Source organism: Diorhabda carinulata, chromosome 4, assembly GCF_026250575.1.
Source record: "Diorhabda carinulata isolate Delta chromosome 4, icDioCari1.1, whole genome shotgun sequence".
In the NCBI taxonomy this organism is placed as follows: Eukaryota; Metazoa; Arthropoda; class Insecta; order Coleoptera; family Chrysomelidae; genus Diorhabda; species Diorhabda carinulata.
Window position 1 is genome coordinate 5,167,935 of NC_079463.1, and position 27,593 is coordinate 5,195,527.

The window sequence follows — 27,593 nt, forward strand, 5'->3', positions numbered from 1 at the left end:
TCACATATTAACTACTTTTATTGATAACAATTCATTGCTTATAGAAATAATAATAACTATTTATATTATGTTAACATAATCTTTTGATTATAACGCCGACCTGGCGGCCACAGGGTGAGGTAATTTAGCGTACGTGAAATGAACTCACATCGCTACCCTCGTTTTCAGACCGTGTATGAGACACAATAAATGTCACGTTAATATGTCAAATTTTATCTGTAACATACCTCAACGTATAAAAAAGACAACTTCTCTGTTTGTTATTTTAAAAAATTCATAAAAACTATGACGTGAAATTTGTTCCTTAATTATCAGTCCTTATAACTATAATTTATTACCATTGGCTTACCTCTGTATTCATTCCCCTCACTAAGAAATCAAAAGCCAAGAAATGTGATGACTTCAGACTGATAAGCTTGATGAGCCAAGTGTTTAAGATCCTACTTAGAATTATACAAGCTTCAACCATAAACGTGAAGCCGATCCAACTTATTAATGTTTTTCCAGAAATTTCGAGAAAGATGTTTATGCCTGTTTCATAGACTACGAGAAAGCCTTCGATCGAGTTAATCATACCGTCCTTCCGACATTAGTACAAAAAAAAGAGCCAAGAAGCAACGGTTAAATATGGAAAAACGACATCAAAACTGTTGTGTATAGAAAAGGGAATACGACAAGGTTGTGTTCTGTCGCCAATACTGTTTAATATGTACTCTGAGCACATATTTAACCAAGCAATAGGCGATGACGAGGAGGGAATAAAAATAATGGATACGGTTATCATTTTAAACAATCTAGAAGCCCTCCAACGCCTAATCAACAAAGTTGTAGATGTGGGAGATCAATTAGGCATGAAAATTAATGTAACAAAAACAAATGTAGTTGGGATAACAAGACTTCCAAAACCACAACTGAACATAAACATCTATGACACCGCAATAGAGAAAGTTGAAGAATTTAAATATCTTGGCAGCTGCATAACGACAAATGTTCACCCTGATGTATACAAAAAGCTAAAGCCATATTCTTAAAGGTGAAAAACCTATTATGTAACGCAACCTTGAGCTTAAACTTAAGATACCGTTTTGTAAAGGCGTACGTGCACTCGGTTCTCTTCTATGGAGCAGAAACATGGACATTAAAAGTGGATACCATAAACAGACTCACGAGTTTTGAAATGTGGAGCTTCCGTAGACTACTACTACTCAACATATACCTAACGATAAAGTGTTTAGACGTATGGGAAAGGAAAGAGAGTTACTAACAACAATAAAGAGAAGAAAGGCCACTTATTCGGGCCACATATACCGTATCAACAAGTGTGATATACTGAAATTGATAATAGAAGGAAATAACCAAGGAAAAGGTGGACCTGTTCGCAAACAACATTCATTGTTAAACAACATGAAGAAGAAGATAACTGTGTAGTAATTCAAATTTGACTCAAAATAATTAAAACAAGCATATTTATTTTTAATTTGACAAATATTATATACTGTCACTCATTTTTTTCAATAAAATAACGCTGAAGATGCTAATTTTGTTAAACTTACCTCAATGAAGAAATATCTGATACTCTATCACTCTTATCGATACTTAAATAAAACAACAAACCTTTCTGTGTATGAATTCTTTCTCTCGCAATAATTTTCTTTATTCATAATCATATTGTCAATTAACAACTTCATTTGCTTAATATAAAGAGGCAGTTTATTATGGTTGTACACGAGCAAGGAATGAATTTATATTATATTCAAGTTTAACACACGCATTTATAAAATAATTTGAGGTACTGTAACAGATCCCCATAAAATTGTCGACACATTCCTTATCGTATCTTCGAATCTCATCAGAATTATTTAATAAATATCGTTGGTTTTCACCTGAACAATCCCTTGATGTGGATGAAAAAGAACCATAAGCGGAACGGAAAAATTTCAAAACAAAATAATGTTTTCAAGGTTGAAAACGGAATATACTTAAAGCATTATAATCAGTGTTATATGGCGGGTTGTTTCGTTTTTGTTCTTTTGAACGTTAAAACTTAATTAACACCTCGTATATAACTATTTTTGCGTCATTCTTGTATAGCATGAATGACACTTTTTTAGATTCTTTATATAAAAACAGCTTTTTGGTATAAAGATAGTTATAGATCTATTTTCAAAATGTTTTAACGTAGCTTCAAGCATGTATCCAAAGCTCACAACGTAAACCACTTCTATGTATCCTAGTAAACAAGCGGGGTTTTAGCTACTACCCTCCAGATGCTGATCTGAGCTTTCACTGGCATTTCTCTGGTATCATGCATCGAAGTTTTTCATGGAAACCCAAACACTTTCTATTATTATAGCTGACGCTAAAGTTTTCTTTCTGCTTAAAAAATTGTGTATGTAACCATCCCTATTTTTAAATATAATGTAAAAGTCACACAAAAAATTTTACTCTCCGTTTATGAGAGAGATTTTTGTATTAAAAGAACACCAACCGCCTTTTGAATATTTAAGAAATAATTGGGGATTAAGACAGAGATTTTTCGATTAAAGTAGCACCTGATACCGCACTTTGCGCGAATACTTTTCACCCCTTTCCTTTTCTACCCTTCGGTTACTTACAGACGAAAAAAAAAAGAATTTTCCCGATCAACGATTATCTTAAGTGGTGAAAAGTTCTTATAAAAATTTCGAGATGAAGAATTAACACTTTTGAGAACTACAGAGGGTGTCTAATAAGTAATTTCGATTTTCATATTATGTAAAAATCCCTACGCTTCAACGCAACATATCGTAAGTTATTAAGAGTAGTTTGTAATTAGATGGGAGTACAACAACTTCCAGATGGTCGAAGTATTAATGCAGAGGAAAATAGTGGACAGCAAATGCGAATATATGAAATTTTATGAGAGAAATATCTAGATTTAGTGGACAATGCTTAACCACATATTGCGAAGGATGAGCTTAGAGAAGGGTTTAACCAGGAGAACTCCTGACAATTGAGAGATGTTATCAACGAGCAATACTCAGCTTCTAAAAAAGAGAAAATGACTACATTATACGAAATATGTGGATCAAAAAAATGTTAGAATGGGGCAAAAAGTCACCAAATATTTGTTTATTATTGCCAATATTGCATCCACACTAATGATCATTTTATTTTTGCTTTGAATAAATTTTTTCGAAACTCATCGGTAAAATGTGATGTGGAATGATAGTACGTAAATTTGAGACCATCCTGTACTATTTCTTTGGCCATATTATTAAAAACGAAGGACTAAAATAAAGGATATAAGGAACAAAACGAACTACAAAAGGGTTAGAGAAATAGAATGGATCTTAGCATGCAACCGTTTTTTAATGTCTGGTATACACGCATGTTTTTAAGTTTTCCTTAATTACTGTATCTCATATTTATGTTACGGTTTCAATTATTGTTTTATAAAATTTGGCGGACGCTATAAGTAATTGGATTTTCACGTGTTGATCGGAAGAAGAGTTTCATGAGACCAAAACATTTCTGTTATTTTGATGAAAAACGAACATCTACCTATTAATCACGCTTCATTCATTAAACTGAAAATGTTTATCGATTAAAGTGATGTAATCACTTTTCACCAAAGAAATTAATATCTTTTCCTACTTACTCTATATATTCAAAACAATATTGTTTTGTTAAACTCCTAAAAAAAATTGTATATCTGAGATTAACCCACAGAAACGGCCATCCAAAATACGTGAGGACTTCTTAAGAAAGTGGACATGAAGCCAGAAACATAAATATGCGTAGGTGAAAATAAAAATCACTGTATTTTTTAATCCACTTCTCTCCGGGGCATTTGAGAGAGAGAAAAAGATCCGGAGGACACGTTGAAATCAAGGAGATATAAATCTATAAACTCCTTCTCTTAGCACACCGACTAGGTGTTCATAATCTATACTCCAGCTCCCGTATTTTTCTTCAAATAGGTTAAATCAGAATCCGATTCTAATATTAGAGTATGTCTTACTTAAGTAATCTAACAGCATTTCTGTTGTTATTTTCAGTGGGTTTGGGTTCTTTGTTTTGATTAAAACAAACTATTGCTGAACAATCGTCGGATTGTTGCTCAATACTTAAAAAATTCTTAAAATTACAAATTGGAACACGTTCGCTTGTCACAATTTTTGTGTCATACTATAACTGTCACTTGAACATATCTAAGAGTGCTTATCGCCTGCCAACTTAACTAAATTAAAAATTAATATAAACATGGTTACCAACTTTGACTCTATATAGTGTGAATTAAAAATAGGGTCAAGGTTGGAATAGGTCGGATCAGCTGTCAATTTGATCAATTCTCAACAATTTTGTATATAAAAATAGGGCAGTTAGAGATTTTGAATACTTTCTCTAATCTTCAATAACGTTTTACAGGACCTCTCGGTCTTTTGTATTTACAATTTTAACAGAATAATCCCTTTTCGATCCAAAAAAAACTGGATTTTCGTAATAGTATCAGAGAGATAATTCGATTGACTTTTACCCTCTGTGTGACATTCGCTTTGTTTTATCGTTTTTCTGATAACATTTTCGGACCCATCTCTCCCATATTTTTTGTAATGCAGTTATTCGATTAAGTCAATGAAGTACGAAGCGTCGAATCGATAACTATCAAAAAATTTTGGAAATTGATCGATTTAAAAATTTCGAAAATAAGTTTGATGACAGATCTGTCTAAAACGGATTCACATGAGTTTGAAGCTTTTCCCATCTGGATAAATTTTTGAGCGAATCTTGTTATTGGTCTTATTTATGAGAGTTTTGACTGTCTGCTTGTGATCTGTACCATATTGTTTACAAAAAAAAATCTATCGAAATCTATAATTTTTGTCAATGTGTATAGTATCTACTATGACTTTGGAATCACGATAATCGACCTCCATTGTTAGTTTAAATTAAAAGTAATTGAAAATTTTTCAATTCTTGGACGTTGTTATTTAGAAAATAGTCTTCAGCTCGGTGAAATTTTTCTTCTTGTTGCATTTGATTAACTGTAAGGTTCACTTCTTTGACGAAAACTTCAGGTATTATAATCCACCTTCAAGTTGCTGACAGTAGCTATTTCCAAGATGTGATCAAAAATTATCAAGCGATGGTTTTAAATAGAAACATAATTAAAAAATAATACTCAATTATAATTTACGGTCAAGTTCATGTTTTTATTAAAGAAGAATAAATTAATTTATTGGAATACGCGACGTTTCGTTAAAAATGATCCATGATACAATTATTATCCCGTATAACTCTAAACAAAGACCCACAATTTAAAAAATAATCGATAGAATATCTTTTATGGTCAAACTACTTACCATTCATTTAAGCCGTTCGAACATTCATGATTCATGATGATGGAAAAGGGGTAAAAATTGACCTACATCGTGATGAGTCACGACGAAAAAGGGGAATTAAAAATGATACTCTTCAGTACATGTAGAGACAATTTGTTTTTACCCTCTCTCTCAATATTCCCTCATTCTTTTAGTTTATTTGAGAAATTGGCTGCTGTCAAGCTTCATTCTGAATTCTTATTGATTAGTAAGTGGATGCAACTGAGATCTTCAATTAGTTTTATACAATTTATACTATAAAATCGATTTGTTGAGAAATTCGTAAACCAAATTAATAATTTAAACATTGGGCCGTATTCCAAAAATCCTGTTAAGTATAATAAAGATGTATAAGATTAAGAAAAAAGTAGCCAAAAGAGCATTTCCATAATTATTATTCTATACTTGCCAGGATATCCTCTATGAATAAGTAAAAAGTTGGCATATTGCCCTGAGTGTGGAATATTGAAATAATTACGAAGACCAAAAATGAAGAAGTTATTAGAAATGTTACCGGGAAGTGCAAAGCAACATTTGATAAGGCATTGATGCGAAAGGCTATTTAGAGAAAATAAAGAACGTGGAAGGGATGTTAAAAAAAATTGACTCGATAGTTGATTCAATCTGAAGAAAAAGTTATTGAAAGCTACGGACGACTACAGTAATCCTACATTCGGAAGATTTGGAGTCGCAATACAAATTGGTATTGTAGATAGATTCATATCCCGTATAAAGGGAGAAAAAACTGAATCAGCAATGAAACCACAATCTAGAAGTGTTAAGACTGTCGAATTTCTTTTCCCAACGTTAAAAGGAACATCAACAGAAAAGTACGAAACAAATTAAAGAAAACAAATCACAACCTAAAAGCTTCAAGGATAGTTCTTTTAGAGCTGTGGTATATGTCTGATTTATTATCAATATCATTGAATTGTAAAATAAAAATAGAGCTGCTTGCATTAGTTAATTAACTTAATAATTATTTTATATAGTTTTTTGTTTATTATAATGCTTAAATTTCTTCTCATTTTTTGTACTTGCTAGCTTCGTCATTATCATTATCAACTTCTAGTACTTCTTCAAGTGCTTCAAACTTTCCTAAAGTTTTTGCCACGTTATGAAACACAATACAGGCAACAATTATTTTTGGCATATTCTCAAATTTCTCTCGGCAAACATGTTACAAAATAATAAATCGACGGCTTTACCAAAACAACGTTCAATTATGTATCACTTTTTTTGTTTCAAAAGTTTACTATAATTTAGCTTAGTATCTGGAGCGGCTCTATACCTCGTCCATCATCAGCAAATAGCACGACGATGTTTTTATTTTGTTAATGAACCATTATTCGGATAGAACCATGCCAACTAACGACTACTGAGTCCCAAGTAGCTTGCACTCATCGCCATAGACTAAACTTGCATCAGTATCATTATTTCGCATCCATAAGTTCATTGATGAAAACATTATCTTGTAGCTTGACTTATATACCTATATTTCTTGACCAATGCTTTTCTAATACATATTGGCACTTTGACGGATTATAACGCATCTCTTCGAGTTAAAGCACTAATTCCCAAAAATATGTTGACAAGTAATTGTACATTTTCCTCTTCAAACCTGTTTAATTCTTCCTAATCGCGAACAACTGATCTGAATCTGTTACAGATCTCACCAGAAATTATCGAAGGATATTCTTTTAAGGCCGCTTGACATGATGCAATACAACGTGCAATGCAATGCAAGACGCAATATTTCTTGATCAAAAGCATGCGTAGATGAAGTTCATCGGTTTTGTGCCATTTTTATTGCATTCATGTTGCAATCTAGTTACTTTTGACTTAACAGATCAGTTGACTTTCGTAAAACTTCGTTATTTTCATTGTTAAACTAGGTACAAAATGTTAGAGAAAATTTGAGGTTAGAAATTTGTTTACTTCTACTGTTTACAGAAACTTGCATGAAATTTCTTGCACGTTGTATTGCATTATGTCACGCAGCCTTTATATAAAGTAAAAACTTTTGCGAATAATATCCTTATACTCTATAATAAAGTTTTATTGGAATATTATGCATACGAGCTGATGATTTGCTTTATATTCTGCAAGTATAAGCCTAACTTTCTTTTACGAATTCGGCCCACTATATATGATGATGTTTGTATTATGCAAATACAGCCAGTAGTTAGTACAATATTATTTATTAGATATTATTAGTGAACTACTCTGTATATGATCGAATATGAGTTAAAATAAACTAATAATTAGAATAAACCTCTGCTCATATCTTCCCCAACCAATCCATATAAGTGTGTTTATAAATTATTTATTATTAAGCCAACCAATCGCCATTTTATTCAGTGTCTTGGCAAGACATCGTAGTGAGAGAGAAAGCGAGATCTCCTGTATAATTACATTTTATCGTCTCTGCATCTATGCGATTTGTAATTGCAGACAATGTGTATTCTCTCACCGCACATTCATACATGCAGTAATTTCCTTCGTAATAACATAAAAACAATCTCAAAATCTATGCGCCTATTTGTTGTACATATTAACAGCCCCACCCAAACAATTGCTTAGCGAACGGAGTGCATTTTTTATTCGTAATTTTTTTACGCACGCGATTTTCATTGCCGCCTACTTCCTGCGATGAGAAAAAAGTTGGCTAGGAAAGGGGAGAATCTGAAAAAAAATCGGATACACCCTCTTTAACCGCTATGCGGTCACATGACGAGCGTTTTCATACGACCGCCACTATTCTCCGAAATTAATTATAAGTTTGACGGTCCGCTAGTTGTACAGGGGAATCATATACCAGCAGAAATATAAATTTGGAAAAAAAGTTTTTGTATCTTACATTCAACATCGGATTAAACTAAAATCAATCTTTATTATAATGAAAAATGCGAGGTCTAAAAATTAATTAATCGGACTGATCTGTAAGAATTATTGGGTGACAACAAAATGCTTTTTCTTCTGCGCTAATATGCCGACCTTAACGATTTTTCCACGCCTTGTATAAATTCTAGAAGTCTTTAAATGGTACCCTCGTCACAGCTGGTTAGATGTCCTTCTGTAAACAGAGAAGTTGCAGAGCTGTAGATCCAGTGAATATGGACGGTGAGAACCAACTTATATGATGATACTGCGATCAAGCATCACTTCCTGTCAATTCAAACATTAATAATTGATATCATTTTTGATCTTCTGAAAAGTTTTTCGGAACCATTTCTGCGCAGATCTGTCTCATAGCGAAATATTCAATAAAAATCTGCCTTGCAAATTTACGATTGTTGTTTAGTTCGTTTTCTATCATTCAAATCGTTAACCGACGAGTTTAGTAGATTAGAACGAATCCTAAGTATCCGATCGTGTCACTGCGCACGTCAATGTAACTTCCTCCTGCGATTCTTTCACACTTCCACACTCCTTGCGGATTTTATGTCAACTAAATGCTTGTGTAACACTTTTGATACTTTACCCCAATCGCCCAATTTCACTCAAAAACTTGTTGCTCGAGTTTTCGCTTCTTCATTTTTGTGACGGGCCCCTTTGAAAACACTGACCAGGATTACCACAAGCAGTTGGTTCATAATTAACAAAAGCGCCGCAAAAAATTAGTCTGATTAGTTAATTGATAGACCTCTTGAGGTAAAATTATGATATTTTACATCATCTGGTTCATCATGAATGAATAAACAGCATAAAAAAACAAGATAAAAAATATGGTACAAATTTTTTGGAATGATTCAAAATCTTGTTAGTTACAGTTGAATTAAATCGTTATAAATGGTTCTAAGGCACTTACTACGGAAGATAACGTGACAAAAACAACCATTAACGTAATGGCAGATCGCCGATTGAAGAGTGCATGAGATTACCACGTTTACTTATTCCTAGCAAAAAACGCAATCGTAAAATCAACTCATAGCAGGATTTTTTGCGTCGGGAAGACGATGACTATCGTTTTATGTGAATCTCAAGGTGTGCAAAACGTTCGAAAGGCTGTACTTCATTGAATTATTAAGACGTTTCGAATGCGAATTGAAAAAAAACGACTCTATTAGTGAAATCGGTTGAAATAGGCGAATGAGCCGTTGCCCCATCCACCGCAGTCTCCATATTTTGCCTTGGAAAACTTCTTTTTGTTTCCACAAGTGGAAAAGTGTCTCCATGGAGACCTACCTTGTAGATCTCGAAAAATATTTCAGTCGGGTTGGAGGAGTAACTGAAAGGAGACTAAATTAAAAAATAAATTTTCATTTTGTGTGAAACAGTGTTTCTAAACTCAGCATGGGATAAAATATAGAAAAATCTCAAACCTTTTCTACCAATGATTTGAGGTAAAGAATTGAAAATAAAAGAATGAAACTCAATTGAACAAAATAAGTAGACACAAATTTCATAGACAAACTGAACAATGCTGTATTCGCATAGGAACTTCAACTAAGCAACAGTTGAGGAGAAAATCAAGAGATATGCCCAAAAGCATGAAGACTGGATGCACAATCATGTTAAATCCTCATGCTCCAGCTACTCCATCAACACAAAATGAAGAAAAAAGGACGAAACCTTTAAGCGTAGTGTGAATACTAAAATAAAGTGTAAAATCAGAGCATATTGATAAGTGACAGTTTACAAGATAACAACTGGGTGATACTGAGTGATAGATGATGAGTTTTAATGATTTTATATATAATTTAGGTTAAGGAGAAATTGTTGGTTTACCCGCTTCGACCACGTGTAATAAAACTTAAAAAAATAAATAAATATTTTCCTTTTGTTGTCAAGATAATCTGTCCATTCCATCCTACATAATCAATTTTTTTTATTATTAAAATTTTGACTGGTATAATAATATCTAAATTCTACTTATTATACCCTTAAGACCGATTGATAAACTTGACTTTTCGTTGGCCGTTGCGTTCGCGGTTGACGTTTGACGTTTGACGTTAGTAGCAAAATTCTACACCATATTCATAAATTTGACGTTACTACTGTTAACCTAAAAATTTTGTTATTCTCTTTGACATGTGTACTGCTTTTTGTTTTCGTGATATTTTCGTGATTTTGTTTGTAATCCAGTATTTATTGACGATGTTATGGAAAGTAACGAAAAGTTTTTTTTATTACGAACGCAAACGGATGTGATTGACTCTTTTGTATTGCTACGAAAGTTGCTACGAACGACCGATGAGAAAAAATAAAATTCGTTTATTTTGAAAATTACTAACGGCAGACTGATCAACAAACAGAGACGTCAAACGGCAACTATAAATGATCTCATGCATTTCAAACGGCAACGTCAAACGAAAAGTCAAGTTTATGAATCGGCCATTATTCACAAATATATCTAATTAATGTATAGAAGATATACGCTAAAATTCAAATTCACATTAAGGGGAATGAAATTTTTTTCTGTATAAATTCCTATAGCAAGGATTCAATGACGTACAGATAAAAAAAAATTTCAAATTTTCCTTCCATTACCTTCATATCTGCTACTTTTAAATTTTCACTTTGTGTGGCCTATAAAACAGCTATACCGCTAAGAAATATAATGAAAAAATTTAAAAACCAATTAGCTACAAAATCAATGTTATTTATAGCTTAATGCATATCATTATAGAAAGAAATTCCATACATGATAGTATGTAATTTATCTATTAGCTAATCCACCTTACAAGCGATCGTTAACAGAGTATGATTCGATGAAATTCCAAGACATATTCTAATTTCGACTTGTTTCGAAGCATATTTCAATTTTAGATGTTATTTTTTTGTGATTCTAAAAACTCCAGGACGAAATGAGAATCTTATTCCAAAAAATTAACAACCTTTTAACAGTAATTTAAGTCGTTTTTAATTCAGGATTTATGCATCACGCTTAAAATTATGTTTTAGTAATTAACCTTTTGCTCTTGATGTCCGGGTAAGAAAAAACAGCTTATACTTGTTTTACCTTGCATCTTCCTCGAACTACACAACAAAAAATATGTGAAATAATTTATAACTATTAAATACACGAAAGATTTACCAATTTTGAGATATTTTCGTGTATATTATTATAAAAATCGAAAATTTATAGAAAAACTGGCTTTTATCCGCGGCTTCACTCGCATTGAAGCCATTAAATAAGTATCAGAGATCATTCGAATAGGATTGAATCAATACGATTACCATATTTTATTGCTTGGTAGGGATTATTAATTTGTGAAAATTTCTACGTATAATGAAGTTTCGAAAACATGAAATATAATTTTATTGAAATAAAAAGATTTCAATGCAAAGTATTAATGTCTAATATTTTTGTATACTATAAGTTTTTCCATCGGGTGCAAATATGTGTAAATTCCGCGCATTACATACACGCGAACAGGCCACATATAGTTGACCATGAGAGAATGGTTTTCTAAATGCACTCCCGCTACCTGTAATGTCTGCCCTTGTGCTTTGTTTGTAGTAGAAGCAAAGCAAAGCTTGACGAGAAACTGAGCACTTGTGAATTGTAATAGAAGGTCAGTGGGAATAATTGGAATCATAATAAAATAGCATCTAACCACAAAAATGACACCTAACCTCAAAAATTCGAATAGTTTTATACTGCATATATAATGACAGAAAAAATAACAATAAATGTAGAAAAATTCCAAACAGCTAAAACTACAGTCATTTGGATTGGATTTCGACGTAACCGTCGGTAACGGTATGTATTACAGTACTCTGGAATTCATTACTAGAATGCTAGATGGCGTTGAAAAAGATTTTTTGACAAATATTTTTTTATCTTTCGTGATAAATAATTTTTTCCCATAAAAAGTCCTTTATGATCGGTTAAGTATTTTTCGCGTGAAAACGTAACAAACAAACTTACATTGACATTTATAATATTAGTAAGATTAACTAAATAATAGAAATAGAATATTATATTTTCAAATATCTATAATAATCTATGAGATTTTCTGTAAAGAGATATGATGTAGTATTTTGAGCATCAAATTTAAAATGCTTAATATTAAGTATTAAAAGTATCTATTTTTGCAATTAACTTTATGTTCATGTAGAAATAATAGTACTTTTTATTTCGCAAAAGTAATATATTAAGAATTTGAAGTGTTTAAATACATCAAAATTCAAATTAAAAATTATATCGCGAAATTGCAGACTCGGCTAGAGTTTCGAAAACTGGAACTGACCGATTGGCTTCAAATTTTTAGATGATTGTACCTAAAAGGATTCTTGGTGTCTCGCAATGGAAGGGGATGATTTTAATATATGGATTAATATTGAAATTGATTATATCTATCCTATCAACCCCATCTCTTTTCACTCTTTATCCTATTTTCTAATTATTCGCAATAGCTACAATTGAACCGTAAAAAAAATCATTGGTTTTTGATAGACACATGACACATGAACGTAGCAAAAAAAATCCAATCATCCAGACTTTTTTTAGTTCAATATTTATGTGTAACTTTTGACCTAACCTTTTGACACAAAAAACTCCGTACGAAGAAATTGAATTTTCATCTAAAGAAAGATAATGCAAAAACCATAGAAAGAATATGACGGTACTGGATGAAGGAATTTGCGGAATTTTGTCATAAAAAATCTAAATATAGGCACAAAATATCAGTAGCTGAAAATAAGTGGTTAGGTTAGGTTAGGTTAAGAGAATTATTTTTCATCCCTTTATCCCTTTATCCCTTTTCCTTACGACACGCAAAAAATCCTTTTGGGTGTACTCATCTATTCAGGTCTCAGAACTCAATATCAAACTTAAAAACACATTTTTTGTTGCCTTCGACGTACAAAAGCCATGGATTTATCACTATGATCTAAAGACCAATAAGCATGGGAATATCGAGGTTGAATACCGCTAAAAAAATTCGGGATGCAGCATTCAACTGTAAAGATCGTACTAACCGTATTTTTGGAAGCTTAAGACCTAATTTTAGTAGTTAAATGCAAAAATAAGTAACAATTATAAGTGCTAATTATGCGAACTTTTCTAAAACTTACAAGAAATGATTTTAAAAAACGCAACGATGTTATCTGCCACCAGAATCGTCATTACAATAGCCCAGCAGGTTCCCAATTACTTGAGTATTCATCATATCCTCCAGATTTGACCCCCAGCGATTAACGGCTGTCTCCAAAACTTAAAAAGCTTTTGCCAAAAAAAAACGATTCGACAATAATGTCATATATGGAATAAATCAGTAGTTTGCAGAGGTGGCTGAGGAAATGTTGAAACATCGATAAGAAATATGTGTTAACTCTAATAATTACTGTATTGAAAAATGTCTATTTCTTATTGTAAATTGGTCAGAGTCATATTTTTATTATTATTTAATCCACATTATTTTTCATAGTGAAACCAATAATTCCAGATCTACTTGATTTTGTCTTTTTAAAGTGTACGTCTGTAATTACTGTATATTCTTTATCACATTTTGACTTCATTTGCTTGATTTTTTGCTAGGGATTTTTCCCTCCAAATTAACATTGCTTGCTACTGTGCGAGGGTGTGAGCGAGAAGGAGGATAATTAAATATTAAACAGAGAAAATATAAGATCATTTGCAGTTGTTGCGTTTGTTTTTCGTTATAAAATTATTCGTCAAATCTTAGTTTAGCTATTTCTTGGAAATGAAACTACCATCAAGAATATCTACGAGAAAATAAACATAAAAAAATTCATTCTGTAGTTGTATAAACCTTTAAAATCAAATATTATACAAGTATGCTACTTAACCTAAATCCAGCTAGAGTTTTGAATTATTAAAAAGTTTAATACTTTTTGGCTAAATACGAAAAAACTTTTGTTTTTTTTAGTTTCCAATACATCGTCACAAGTTTGTAGTATTGCTATTATAAAATATAATTAGACAAATATGCATCTTGATTGAAATATGTTAAAAAAGAACTCGAAAAAGTCAATAAATATGATAAAAGGAAAATTCAAAGATACAGGACAAAAGTAGTAAAACAAAATGTGTACCAATCCCATTTTTATTGTGTCAGATGAAGAAATAAAAAGATTGAAACAAATAAAACAGTGAAAATAGGACAGTGGTCACAAGACTAAAACCAAAAGAATACAAATAAACTAAAACTGGAAGACAAAAATAGAGCAGATCATAAGCTTAAAAACCTTGGCCTGACATTAACACAAGAAATAAACGAGTAAACTAGAGCAATCGATGTTGTATCAGACCAAAAGGGGAATAACTATTAAAACTAATAAAAACAGAGAGATAGAAAAAAAGTATGACATATTAACATATAGATCAAAAACATCGGCACTTACACAGAAACACAAAAGCAAACTACAGAGTATAAATATGAGATTCATAAGAAAAATAGACAATAAAATAAGGTACAACAAAATAAAGAATAATATTTTAAGAGAAAATATGATCTTAAAATTAATTCAAAACAAAATGGAAGGACTATTAAGATGATTTGGCCATGTTATGAGAATGGGATTTGACTAACAAAAACAAGAAAGAAGACTGAAGAGGAGGAAGAAATAAAGATGCCACAGGATAGAAAACAAAATAGCTGGGGGAAAAGTAGCACATGCAATTACTCAACTCCAGCCAAACTTTTTCGTGAAAAGATAGAAAGGCATTAGGATTAAGTGAATGAGTTACTGTAAAACATGAACAAAATTCATCATAACGCTTATATTTAACGAATCATCTGCATTGTAACTAGCCCTTAAATAACTTAATAATTCATAGAACATTCGTGTACAAAATGAATTTAAAAAGATATGAAAAAATAGGAAACCATATCGTTGAAGTCCGTCCTCATTAAATGGTTTATAATACATATTGATTAGTTCTCTTTATAACAAATGGTTGAAATAATGGCTAGGATAAAAAAAGTAACCTACTATTTTGTCCCTATTATTTCTTGGAAATAATAGTGTCCGCACGTAAGCATCAATATAACATGGAACGAGCGTTTACAAAAGGAGACAAAAACAAAATTTTATGGTTGTAAATTGAAACAATGCACTAGTATACTGATTATATTTGTGAGCAAAAAGACGAAATTTTCGGAATTATAGTTTAAAAAAAATAAAAAAAACTGACTGACTTCTCAATATAATTAGTTATGATTTCTTAATTCACTTTAATCAATCTTGATTGGGTCCGATATTTTTCTAATTATTTATCACCCTATTTTCAATCTCACTTCTTCTCTTTTCGCCATTATCATTGCTTCTGTGCCATTCTAAAGAATACAACAATGAAATACATCCCTCGGAACCAGCAGTGAAGAAGCTACAATAATATGGGACACACAGGCAGAAAAATATAAATCAGACCTAATGAAGAATAAAAGAAAGAAAAATTTAGCGAAACATAATGAAGTAGAAAAGTTACATAACCTAACCTGCAGATCGAAATACAGTAGCTGTGGTATACCAAAACTAAAGTAATTCCTATCATCATAGGAGCAACTCATCATTGCTTGTTTCATTTTGATTCTGTATCTGACTTGTATTCTGTTCTTAGAAGCAGCTGTAAGGTCTACTTTATTATAAAGTAGAGCATTTTACATAAACTGACTTCACTTCTAATGATATAGACTGCAATTCGCGTTTGAAGAAATCAAGGTTTTTCCAGAAACTACTTTTATCGTATCGATGACTTTTTGGTCTGTTTTCTAACTAGTGAGATGTCTGCCCTATGTAGACAGCGTCACAATCATTACAAGGTATTTGCTTAATACCTTCTTTTGTTTTTTGGTGTTTTAGATTTTAGTTTAGTGAAATTTTTGGATAATGTATTATGTCCTCTATGACTTGTACTCAGTGCCGGATTAAGCCAGGGGCTTGGGGGCGCTATAGATCTATCAGCCTGATCTTTTTTGTGACATAGGATGACACGAATTAAAGTTCAAATATCTCGAGGACCAAGTTTATTTCGTGAACCATTCCGTTCTTATGTTATTGTTAATTTCATATAATCTGACATCAAGAAAATTGATTTTATTATTTTGTTCGATTTTGATTGTTAATTGAAGTATTGAATTTTTTATTTATGTTTTCAATTTGATTTTTTGGTACGACTGTAATCATTATATAGGTAACTGAAAACGAATGAAATCTTTATATCAAGTTTACTTAAGACAGTTTCCTCATTATCTACTATTGATGTACACACATTTCGACATACACTTTCATTTTTTTATATTTTCATTTGGATTCCTTGATTATTTCAACACAATAATATCCATACAAATATATACTGATAGGAATATGTAAATGATAGAAACAGAAAACCATTCGATTCACCCCTGCCGCAGGGAAAAAGTTTTTCACTTTTCACGGTACGAAATAACATTTCTACTCCAAGAATTTTTAATCTTATTCTTTCCATAGATAGTCCCAGGTGCGCATTTCTCACACGCCGCCACATAACGAAAGAAATAATTTTGTGCCAACTTAGGGAGCAAAAGAATATTCGTTTTCTTTTTAGTTCGGAAAATTAAACCTAAAAGTGAAAAATTTGAACAGTACGAATAAATTTGAAACTGAAACAAAAGAACGGTCCGTAGAATTTGGAGGAAAATATACAGTGTAAACACCACTGTTCAAGTGAAATGCATTCTATTGTGGATACACAAATGTTTTTAAAATACCTGCATTTCAATTCGTTTAAAAAAAAGTAACACACACGCGGTCAAAAATTACTAGCCAAAAAATCTGTAGCTTTCAATCTTTTCCTTATTTTAACATCTCAAAACCTTTAGTCTTGGCTTTACAATGAGTGGTCTATATCGATATTAACTATGGAAAAAACAAGCTTAAGTTCCTCAAATTGATTTGAAATCAACCTATGGATATTTAGCGATCCCTCCTCTGTCTTTTTCATGGATCGAATAAGTTTTTTTACTCGATCTTGTTCGATCTTATCCCATTCTTCAGTGAGCTCCGATTCGAGGTCTGACTTCGTGGCTGGTGCAGGATTTCTAGCCGAACATCCTGTAAATACTGCCGTACGGAACCTGCAATACATGGACGGGAATTGCCCTGTATTAGGTTGAAGTTTTTGCCGATGAATCTGGCGTAGGGAACGACGTGATCTCCTAAAATTTCTTCTATGTATTGGTGCGCCACCAGTTTCAATAAAAACCAACTCGATTTTTTCTTCCATTGATATAACCGCGCAAACTATACAGGCACCTTCTCCAAAAGCCACGTTTTCTGTTAAGCAACACTCCGCGATTCTTTCTCTAGGTGTTCTGTAGACTTGTCCTCTTCTAACGCTACCATGCAAACACACTCTGCTTTCGTCTAAGAGAACGGAGCCCCATTGTTCCTCAGTTCAATTGACGTATTGTCTGGCAAATCGTATACGCGCTGCTCGGTATGCTGCGGTTAATTTGGGGTCAGTATCTGGCCTATTTTAATTAAAGGTTAGCTGCCTTAAGTCTTCTTCTGACGGTCCAGCCACTTACAATCACTCCTCGCGTTTCGCTGAGCTCTTGTTGGAATCGAAAGCCCGATTTTTCAGCGATGTGTTGACAATGAATCGGTCATCGATCTCTTTTTCTCCTGGAACCGCACCTTCCAAGAAAGTTACCAGACTGACTCAGGCCACTTCTCGCTGACTCTGGTTTTGCCGCAATAGGATGAACGCTTAAACTGCTTCATCACTTGTAGTTTCCAATTTTTGTTGTTGTTAACGAATATGTTTATCGATAAACGTTTGATATCTAACTGATAGTGGTGGATGAGGTAGATAACCTTTTATAAGTGTCAGTTGATGAAAAGGGTGGTTACATTGGGAGATTGAAACGTTTAAAATGTTGAATAACGGTTGATGAAACACACATACTTTTTAATTTGATAATTGCTAAAAGCGTGTTTTTTTATAATTTATGTGGTGTTATTAATAGATCTGAAGATAATTCAACCTACGCCTTTGATCGTTGGAATACTTACAATAAACTAACTAACCACTTTCGAGCTGAATAAAAAATTACAGTTCGTTCACTTGATATTTATTATAACCTTCCTAACCTATCTCAATTCTCTTCATGCTCAGAGTCGTACTCGGGCTAGGCAAAATGAATGAAAATGAATTATTTATATTATGGGTCTTACAATTTACGTTCCTGGACGCGAAATGTTTGAATACGATAAGATTTCTAGATGTAGTTTGTTGATAGAATAAACAATGGTTGAAACATTGGCGTACTTTTCTTTACTTCGCTTTTTATGGTAATACTTCGTTTGGTTACAGTTTCTAAAAATCACGAAATACCAAACTAAATCTTAAAATTCCAGTATGAAACTAATTTATATCCGATGTGGTATTGCTAAGTATAAGAAATATTCATAAAAAAATTGTGATAGCAATTTTTTCAAAGAATAAAAACCAATAGAATTATGTATAGATTACCGGTACGTTTATCTAATTGCCCAAATCATGTTTGATTACAACACATTCACACATAAAACTGTACCTCTGTATCGTTCAGTACTTTCAACACTCTTCATCGAACACTTGCCCCTCACCAAAAAAATGATGACAAATGTTTGAAATTATTTATCATCAACCAATTTTCTGATTTCAATTATAGACCAAAGAAAAATTGATACAATTAATGGTAGAAACAGAACAAAAATGTGTCTATTGTTTTCAAAATAAAAATCAAAAAGAAACAACGATTATTGTGGAATTTGTGAGTGAATTAATAAATTCACCTTTAAAAACTGAAAGTGTTAGTAAATATATGATGTGGTCAATATGAATATCATCAACGTTTTTGGAAATCCAATAAAAATAATAAAGGCACTGGATTGAGGATTGACAAGTAAAAGTAAAAATCATAGATAGTACCAAGACAAGAAAAATCATTCTCGACGGAATGATAGAAGTAAGGATTACAAAAGCTCACCGACACGACCCGGTACTCGTAGTTATCAGTGTTTATACGAGGTTGTTTCAGAGCTGTGAAGATTGGAATCAATACATGTTCACTTACCGGGGTGGTTCGAAGCTTTGTATGTATTAAAAGACCAAAGGGGATCAGAATTTTTTAGTTGTTTATTCGGTGGATGCTTAAAAGGCACAGTTTTATATAATTCTTCAAGTTTTGCTCCTCCTGCTACAACTGATTTTATTAAATTCTCAACACATTCGACGATATTACTTCGAGATAAATTCAAAACTTCAAATCTTTTAGATTTAGATTTTTATGCTCTAAAAAAGCAGATTCTTTTTTCAATGTATCTTCATCATTAAACATTTTACAGGTAGTACAAGATTTCCATAGAATATTTCTTTTAATAAATAGCCAGTAATATAAATCAAAGGATTGGCGTCCATACTTGAAAGATTTCTATGGGTCTGTCAAAAATACAAGTAAAAAAAAATTTGAAAAATATATAATCACTGTATAAAAACAAGTTATTTAACAAAATAGTTTACTTTGTAGGTGACACCAAGGTTTTTTTAACTTCCTATGATATTTCTATATCAGCGATATTATGTATGAAAAAAGCCTGAATTTGATGGGACCAGATCTGCAGCTATGGTGTCGTTTCATCAACTTTGCCTTGCTGAAATAGATTTTTTTCATCTGAGTATGTGCTTTTTTCTTCACATATCAGTGAATTTTCATAAAGAAGAATCATATTGTATCTCCATTTTGCTAAAGCTAGAACAAATTTGCTACAATTTTCGTACAGTCCCAGAGCATCAATGAATGCTATCATTTGAGTTGACTTCAAGGAGATTAGTTCTCCACTAGGTCATTCTAAATAAACAAGGCATTAAAAATTTTGAGTTCCCACTCTCATCTTCACAAAACCTGCAGGCACCGGTGCTTTTTTTTTTATTTTCTCAAGATGTTCATTTGAGATGCAGTGTCTTATGAGAAATACTTTGAGGTCGAACTTTTATTCGATTGTTTAGTTTTCTAAAAGCAACGTCGAGTATAAAGACCCACCAGACTCCCATTCCAGTGGTAGCTAGTGGTTTTCTATTTTGTTCAGTCAAACCTTGGTATCAACGTTATGATTTTCAATTAAAAAAAAATGGTTTTAAAACTAATTTTCTGAATTGAACAGTTTCTATCCAACCATTACTCTAATAAGTGAGAAAATTTTTATGATTTCAGATTTACAAAAGAAATTAGCTCAGTATTCTCATTGTCCCAAATCATTCAAGGTCTAATATCATGAATACTGAAGATAAGATCATATTTAGAAGTGATATTCAGTGAATTGTATCATATATACACATATTTACTAAATACGGTCCTTACACTGCATTTATCCCAACAGCATGAATAAAGGGATAATATTTTGTACTTTTATGTACTATTAGTTTATACCATGGACACATTTTTGTTAAAATGTTCGAAAAAAGTTATCTATTGGGCAAATTTTAGGTCGCAATTTCAACCATAAGGATTTTACAAATTGAACGACGTATAGCTGTTTCATGCAAAGGGTACATCATCGACATTATATCTCATAAAATGACAAAAAACTAAACGAATATAAGATAGATCAACAGAAGTTATATTGATAAATAGAGTCTAACAGAGATTCTACAGAACGAAGTAGTCTAAAAAGGAGAAAAGAAGAATGACCCTGACACAATTAGCATACTGATTAGTTATTATCCGATAAGTTTAAGAAATGAAATTGTTGAGTCCGCAAATGAAATTTGGATATTCTAATAGCTGTTTTTGATACTCTTACCCACTACGTGAAAGGGTTCTTAAGGTTGTTATTTCAAATTAAATCTAGTAGCTAATTAATATATAGTCTATAAATATGAATAAAAATATTTCAATTTCATATGTATTTATCTAAAAGTCGTAATAACCTTATTGGAGCGGATACCAGGACATGTTTTGTTAATTCATTATTAGACTCTTCTTGTGACCTAAAATTTGCGTCTATGAAAATAATTAAATGTTGTTTTAGATGGTCTATGTTGCCTAATTCCATACAAGTCCTCACAAAAATCAGAGAAAGTTAAAATCAAACCAATCATATCAGCATTTGTCTCTCTTTTATTCACATATGACATCACGGAGAAGAAGCCGTCTCCATTGGTTTGATTAAACTTTAAATTAACGCGCAGTTTTGTCAACAGTGTATTGGTCGTTTGCAGCAACATGCAGCCTTGATTGGTGGACCGAACGCGACGTCGTGTCCACTCTGTCACAAGATGTTTCTTGGCGGTGAAGCACTTATGGAACATATGAAGCACACCCACAAAGATCCCAATGCCTCAGGGGTAGCAAGTAAGTATCTAAATTTGATAGTATTCTGTGTTAATTGCATGGGTATATTTTTTTTTCTAATTTTCATACCAACTGCAAGTTTCATTGATACCAAATTGTATTGTACAAATCAAAAACTGTAAATCTACTTCAGATTAGTTGATTGGAAGACAAATATATAAATCATTTTAAATAGCTTTATGATTATGACAAAAGTTTATACAGTTTGTTAATACAGCGAAATTGAGAAATAATTCTCATACGTCCCATCGTGTTTGAGTTATAGGGCTTTGGAGTTACGAAATCAGAATATAAATTTAAGTATTTTTTCTAAATTATACATTCGAACATTATGAATTGTCAATGAATAATTACGTATTTGCATGTAGTGTGTGTAGTGGAATAAATCATTTTACACTACTATCTAAAGGCCAGGGACGACTCATGCCCAATGGTTAAACTTTTACAAGGATAACTCACACACTCTAAAGTTAGCAAAAATGAATTTTTCAATCGATTTTTCAACAAAAAGTTACTTTAGGAGATATGTAGATATTTAGGAGGAGTATATTCATTAAAACACAATCAAACATTTCTAATTAACTGCATACTGTCGAACAATGTGTTATTTGCATAAGGAAATAATCGAAATATTAAAAAATTCAGTTGATAATTTTGGAATAAAAATTGCTTGGGAAAATAACTGCAATATATCTAACAACAATGAGAATCTCAATATCATTAGCACTCAATTAACCGCTCGAAAACTTTTTCAACTATTAACGCAGTTAATCACTAAAATAATTTTTAAGGATTTTGATTCGATCTAACTCATTCTTTACTTCCATCATGTAATTCTTAATTTTTACTAATCTAGCTTATCAGTTGTCAAATAGTTTGAGAAGGGTCCATCTTGTAGACAATTTGGAATATCCACATCTTTTTGAAACGAAAAAAGTACAGTATATTTATAAGTATGAGAAATTATTATCTAATAACGATTTGGATAAGAAGTCACAATCGAAGAAAGTTCATTGTAACTTTCTTAACAACTAAACTGATGACCTAAATAGTTTAATCAATTTATTTTGAATTTTAAATTGATACTTGTAACTTGCAGCTGGTCCGCTTTGGTATTCATTTTATTTGCTTCACTAACTTTTAATTTGCTGAAAATAACGAAAACTGATAAATCTGATTCACATACTTTCAACATCAAAGAATAAGCGAAGTTTTCTTTCGGAAGATACTTGTGAAAACCCCTTTTGTTACTTGTCTTGTTTTAAAAACTTGTAAATACAAGTATGCTGAAAGCCGTATCAAAAATCAAAAGAAAGCAGACCTTAATCTGAATACAATTAAAAAATAAATAGAACAGAGGGGAACAAAAATCCTTTTAACTCTAATCGATTTCTACAAAAAAGCCCTTTTACATTTTTAAGTGGATCTAGACATTGATTTATTATTTATACCATCGAATTAACTTTGAATTCATATTTTTCATGTTTTTCCCTTTTTTTTTCTCTCCAACCATCGCTTGCCTTAATCGCAAGATATCACAATATCTGAGGTATTATTATAGCATGGCTGTATAAATAATACATAACAACATACAAATAACTGCATATATTATAAAATTAGAGAATAAAATCGATTTTAAAACCTACCTTTAAAACAAATATATAAGCTAAGCGGGGGTTTGCAATTTTTCAAATAAGGTAGCAGAAATACAAAGAAATTAATATATTGATTACATAAATGTCCATCAGCTCTAGGTTATTTGATATTAGTGGCCCAAACTAACAAATAACTTGAATAGCTTGAATATAAATCCACCCCCTGCCTATTATCCTTCATTACCGAACCTACTTTATTCCTAGTTAGTTTTAAAGTCGAGAACATCTTTGAAAATAAATTTTGAAACATTCTCCTCTTTCAAAAGAATTGATTCAGTTGAATTCGCCGCAAAGTAAAATTAATCATAAGCATATGATATATAAATTAAAATTTAAAAACTTTCATATCAAGCATCAAAAGTGTGTATTTGAGGAAAAATATTCATTTCCACATGGAAATGATAGTGCTTATTTTAATCAATGATTGTGGCCACAACAAGTATTTTTAATTAAAATAGAATATCGGGTAAAAAAGTCTTCTAAAAGCTTCTAATCCTCCCAGATTCGTCCGTCTTTAAAGTATTGCTCGCACATTTGGAAATCGGCTCGTAAGCATGCCCTGATTATGCTCGATTCAATACAGAAGAAAGTAATTAGAAGAAAGGTCGTTGACCTAACCCTGTTTTACCTATACTATCACGACAGATGCTCTTTCGAGCTGTCCGACATAATTCCACCTAGAGCAGTACCTCCAAGACCCTCTCGACAGGCAGACGTGGCTCATGAACGTCAATTTATGGGGACGCCTTTCTCTGGAGAAGTGCAAGCTTGTGGAATCAGCTTCCAAGGCATGTCTTCTCCGAGAACTACAACTAAAACTACTCCGAGTGTAATAGGGCTTACCCCTTGGTACTTAGTTTTCACATAACAAAAATCCTCTACATTCAAAATTAAATTTACTCACAAACGACGAACAACGAAGCAAGATAAAGAAATTAATGGAAAAAGAGCTTATTTTGTATTTTTACATCCTTCTTGGAAATCATGATGAATTTTCGGCTTCAGATTTTATGAGGAATAAATTGTACTTGGTTTCAAGTGGTGTAATCCACATTCTCTTTCTGTGGATCTTGTTTTCCAAGAAGAATATACCCAAAACATGCGGATTCTGGTATCCATCACCAAAGTTCTGCGAGTTTCTTCATCTTCCTCTTCCAAATACAGTGCAATTTACGCACGATAGTATTTGAATCAAGCCTAGGGATAATTGCGTCGAGTTTAACCAAAAAGTGATAAGAGTTGGAAGCTTGGATGCATAATCATCCTAATTGGGTATCCGCCAATCCGATCAGTGTCGAATTGGAAGCGTGTCCAACAGTTCGGAGAGAACCACTAAACCATCATAATAATTACTATTTTAACACATATAGAAATAAAAGACACACAAATAGATAACTGTTTTTTAAAAAACTAAAGCTGGTGGATTAAAACTGAATGCTTTTTGGAAATCAGCATATTAAAAATATGTAATAGAATTGAAAAAATGTTGAAAGTGAAACACTAAAGATTAATATTATAGGAAAATAATAGATTTGAAATCCATAACAATTTATAGTTATGTAACATGGAGCTTCGCGGGTCCCCGTCCTTTTATACGCTTTTCATTTATTTGCTTTATTAACATTAGTTAATGTATCATCGGTGAGAATGGAAATTGAACAAACTCTATTTTGGAATAGAGTTTGTATAGTTTCTAATTTTTTATTGTATCGACATAAACGTTAATATTGTTTTCAACTATTTACAAATCAAACCAACATGCTTGACTACGATACTTACTGTGAAATATTGTTGATCATAAGCTTCTTTTCGCATGTTACAAGGACCTAACCTAATCTAACCTTTGGTTTTCAAAACAAATTACGGCTACACAGTTGAAACATTCCATTAAATCGAATTTGATCACTATCACATGATTTGCTGATCGTATCAAGAAACCCTATGATCACTTATAATAACAAAGTTTTAGAATGACCGTAAAATTCAGTTGCAGCAAGCAACTGAATCTAAATAAATGGTAGGAACAAATTAGCTTCACTCCCTATGAAGTGAATTTGTGTAAAGTCATATGTTTTGGTTCCTGCTATGTCTCATTTCTACTCCACAGATTTTCTGATTCTGCATTATCCTATTAAAAATCTAAAAGTATCAAAGCTTCACCTCTGTTGGGCGATTTTCCTTTTTTCCAGTGGAAAATTCATTCGCTCATAATCTTCTCCTATTTTCTCATTAACCTCTATTTATTCATCACAGAATTCTTGCCTTAATTTTTACAGTATCTATAAGTCATTTTCCTATTTTTGATGTTATATATGGGCCTGCATGATATTTATATTCTTTAAGGGCTTTTAGCTTCAATAACTTTTCATTTCCATGTCGGACCTTATTTATTTTCACCCCATTTCCCCGCCTATCCGTTTGTTTTTCGTTATTAACAACTTCCGTATCTTCCCATCTTTGTATTTATTGTAGCTTCCATTGTTTTTGTTGTACAGTTTTTTCTTGTTTTATTTTTCATTTTTACACTTTCGCTACACCAGTTTTTTTCTTTCCCTTTTTTTATTATTATTATTGTTTCACACATTTCCTTCGCTACGTTTAAATTCATTTTCGTGTACAGTAACTATAATGAAAAAAATGAGATATAGTCAATATTTCATAAATAGACTTTCGCGTTCTTCCTTGTCTCCTGATTCGACACACAGTGACTTTAACCTTCTATTACATCTATGGGAAAACGGTCACCAAGACGTAATGAGAAAATTTAATTGTTGAATCATCTATAATGTAAATTCAAAAAACGATTTTTTATATCTTATCGATAAAATCCATGATTAACATCAATCCTTTGATGCAACAATTAGATGTTAAAGTTTAATTTGTACCAGATGTCCCAATAAGAGTTACAGTATATACAAGGATGGTCCCAGAAGTATCTGGCTCAATAAAGAAAACATAAAACTTTTGGAAAAAATCGATACTTTTTTTATAATGAGAATCGTCAAGCTTCTCAAAATAGCCATTAATTGCCGACATCACCTATTCATTGGGGGAAAATCTCTGACCAACGAGCCATTTTATCAAGTCTGGGCATAGAAAATAATCCGAAGGGACTAAATCTGTCGAATAGGGTTCATGAGGTAGCAATTCAAACTATAATTCCTCAATTTTGGCCATCGCAATAACGGATGTGTGAGCTGGTGCATTGTCTTGATGCAACAACACTTTCTTCTTAGCCAAATGCGGCCTTTTTGCTTGATTTTTTCCATCAAACGTTGGGACAAGTTCGCATAATACTTTTTTCAAGATAGTCAATGAAAATTATCTCACCCGCATACCAAAAAACCGACGCTATGACCTTGCCTGCATATGGAACGGTCTTCGCCTTCTTTGAAGCCAGTTCTCTCTTTTCAATCCATCGTTTTGATTAGTCTTTTGTTTGGATGTGAATTGATAACCCACGTTTCATACATGGTGATGAAACGGCGCAAATATTCGGTATTATTTCTGTGAAACATTTCCAAACACTCAATGGAAACATCTTCAAGACGCTGTTTTTGTTCCATTGTGAAAAAATGCGGTACCCATCTAGCGCATAGCTTTCTCATGTCCAAATTTTCAATTAATATCCGATGTACTTCACTTTTTGAAATCCTTACTATGTCTGCTACCTCGCGCACATTCAGTCGACGATCGTCTTGTACCGGTTTGGGAATTTTCTTCAATATTTCTGGAGTCTTCACCTCATTTGGTCGGCCACTGCGATGCTGGTCTTCGTCCGGCCTCGGTTAAATTCTTATATCCAATATTTTACTAGTTCAAGAAATTTTTTCCAAGTTTACAAATTCACTATTGATGGCTCAAACAAATACTAGAAAACGTGGCATTTTAAAACTTGAAACATAGGCTGTATAGATTGTGTAATTTCTAGTTTTCAAACTACTATCGCCATCTTTAGGTAAGGTCAAATACTTCTGGGACTATCCTCGTATATCAGAATCCGTTTATACATCTTATTTTCAGTAAATTTACGAAAACTTTTCCGAAACATGCAATAATTGCCCCTTAATCAGATTATTTTGTAAAATTTTGTTTCTCAATTTGTTGATGTATAAACAAATTGTTTTTGGGGCGGTTTCTGATATACAAAAATCATGTTAATAGGTACACCGGGTATACGTGAATCTAAAACAGCTTTACGGAGGTGAACATGTTTTTTAAGACTTACCAAGATACATAGTTTCTACAAAGTTTATGTCGATACATTTAAATATTTAGTACTG

General features: G+C 32.1%; 1 protein-coding gene across 19 annotated transcripts in view; it reads left to right on the forward strand.

Annotated features, from left to right (window-relative positions):
• LOC130893399 (zinc finger protein 37-like) overlaps positions 1 to 27,593 on the forward strand; it is a 225,185-nt gene that overhangs the window by 180,834 nt on the left and 16,758 nt on the right. For 15 of the 19 annotated variants that reach the window (XR_009059199.1, XR_009059200.1, XM_057799466.1 and 12 more), the window contains one exon: positions 21,505 to 21,655. Coding sequence is in view for 17 of the 19 variants with exons in the window: in XM_057799466.1 (XP_057655449.1) it covers positions 21,505 to 21,655 (151 nt within the window). In the remaining 2 variants the exon portion in view is untranslated. The remainder of the gene's footprint in view (positions 1 to 21,504; positions 21,656 to 27,593) is intronic. The other 4 variants (XM_057799468.1, XM_057799470.1, XM_057799469.1 and 1 more) reach the window with 1 other exon arrangement.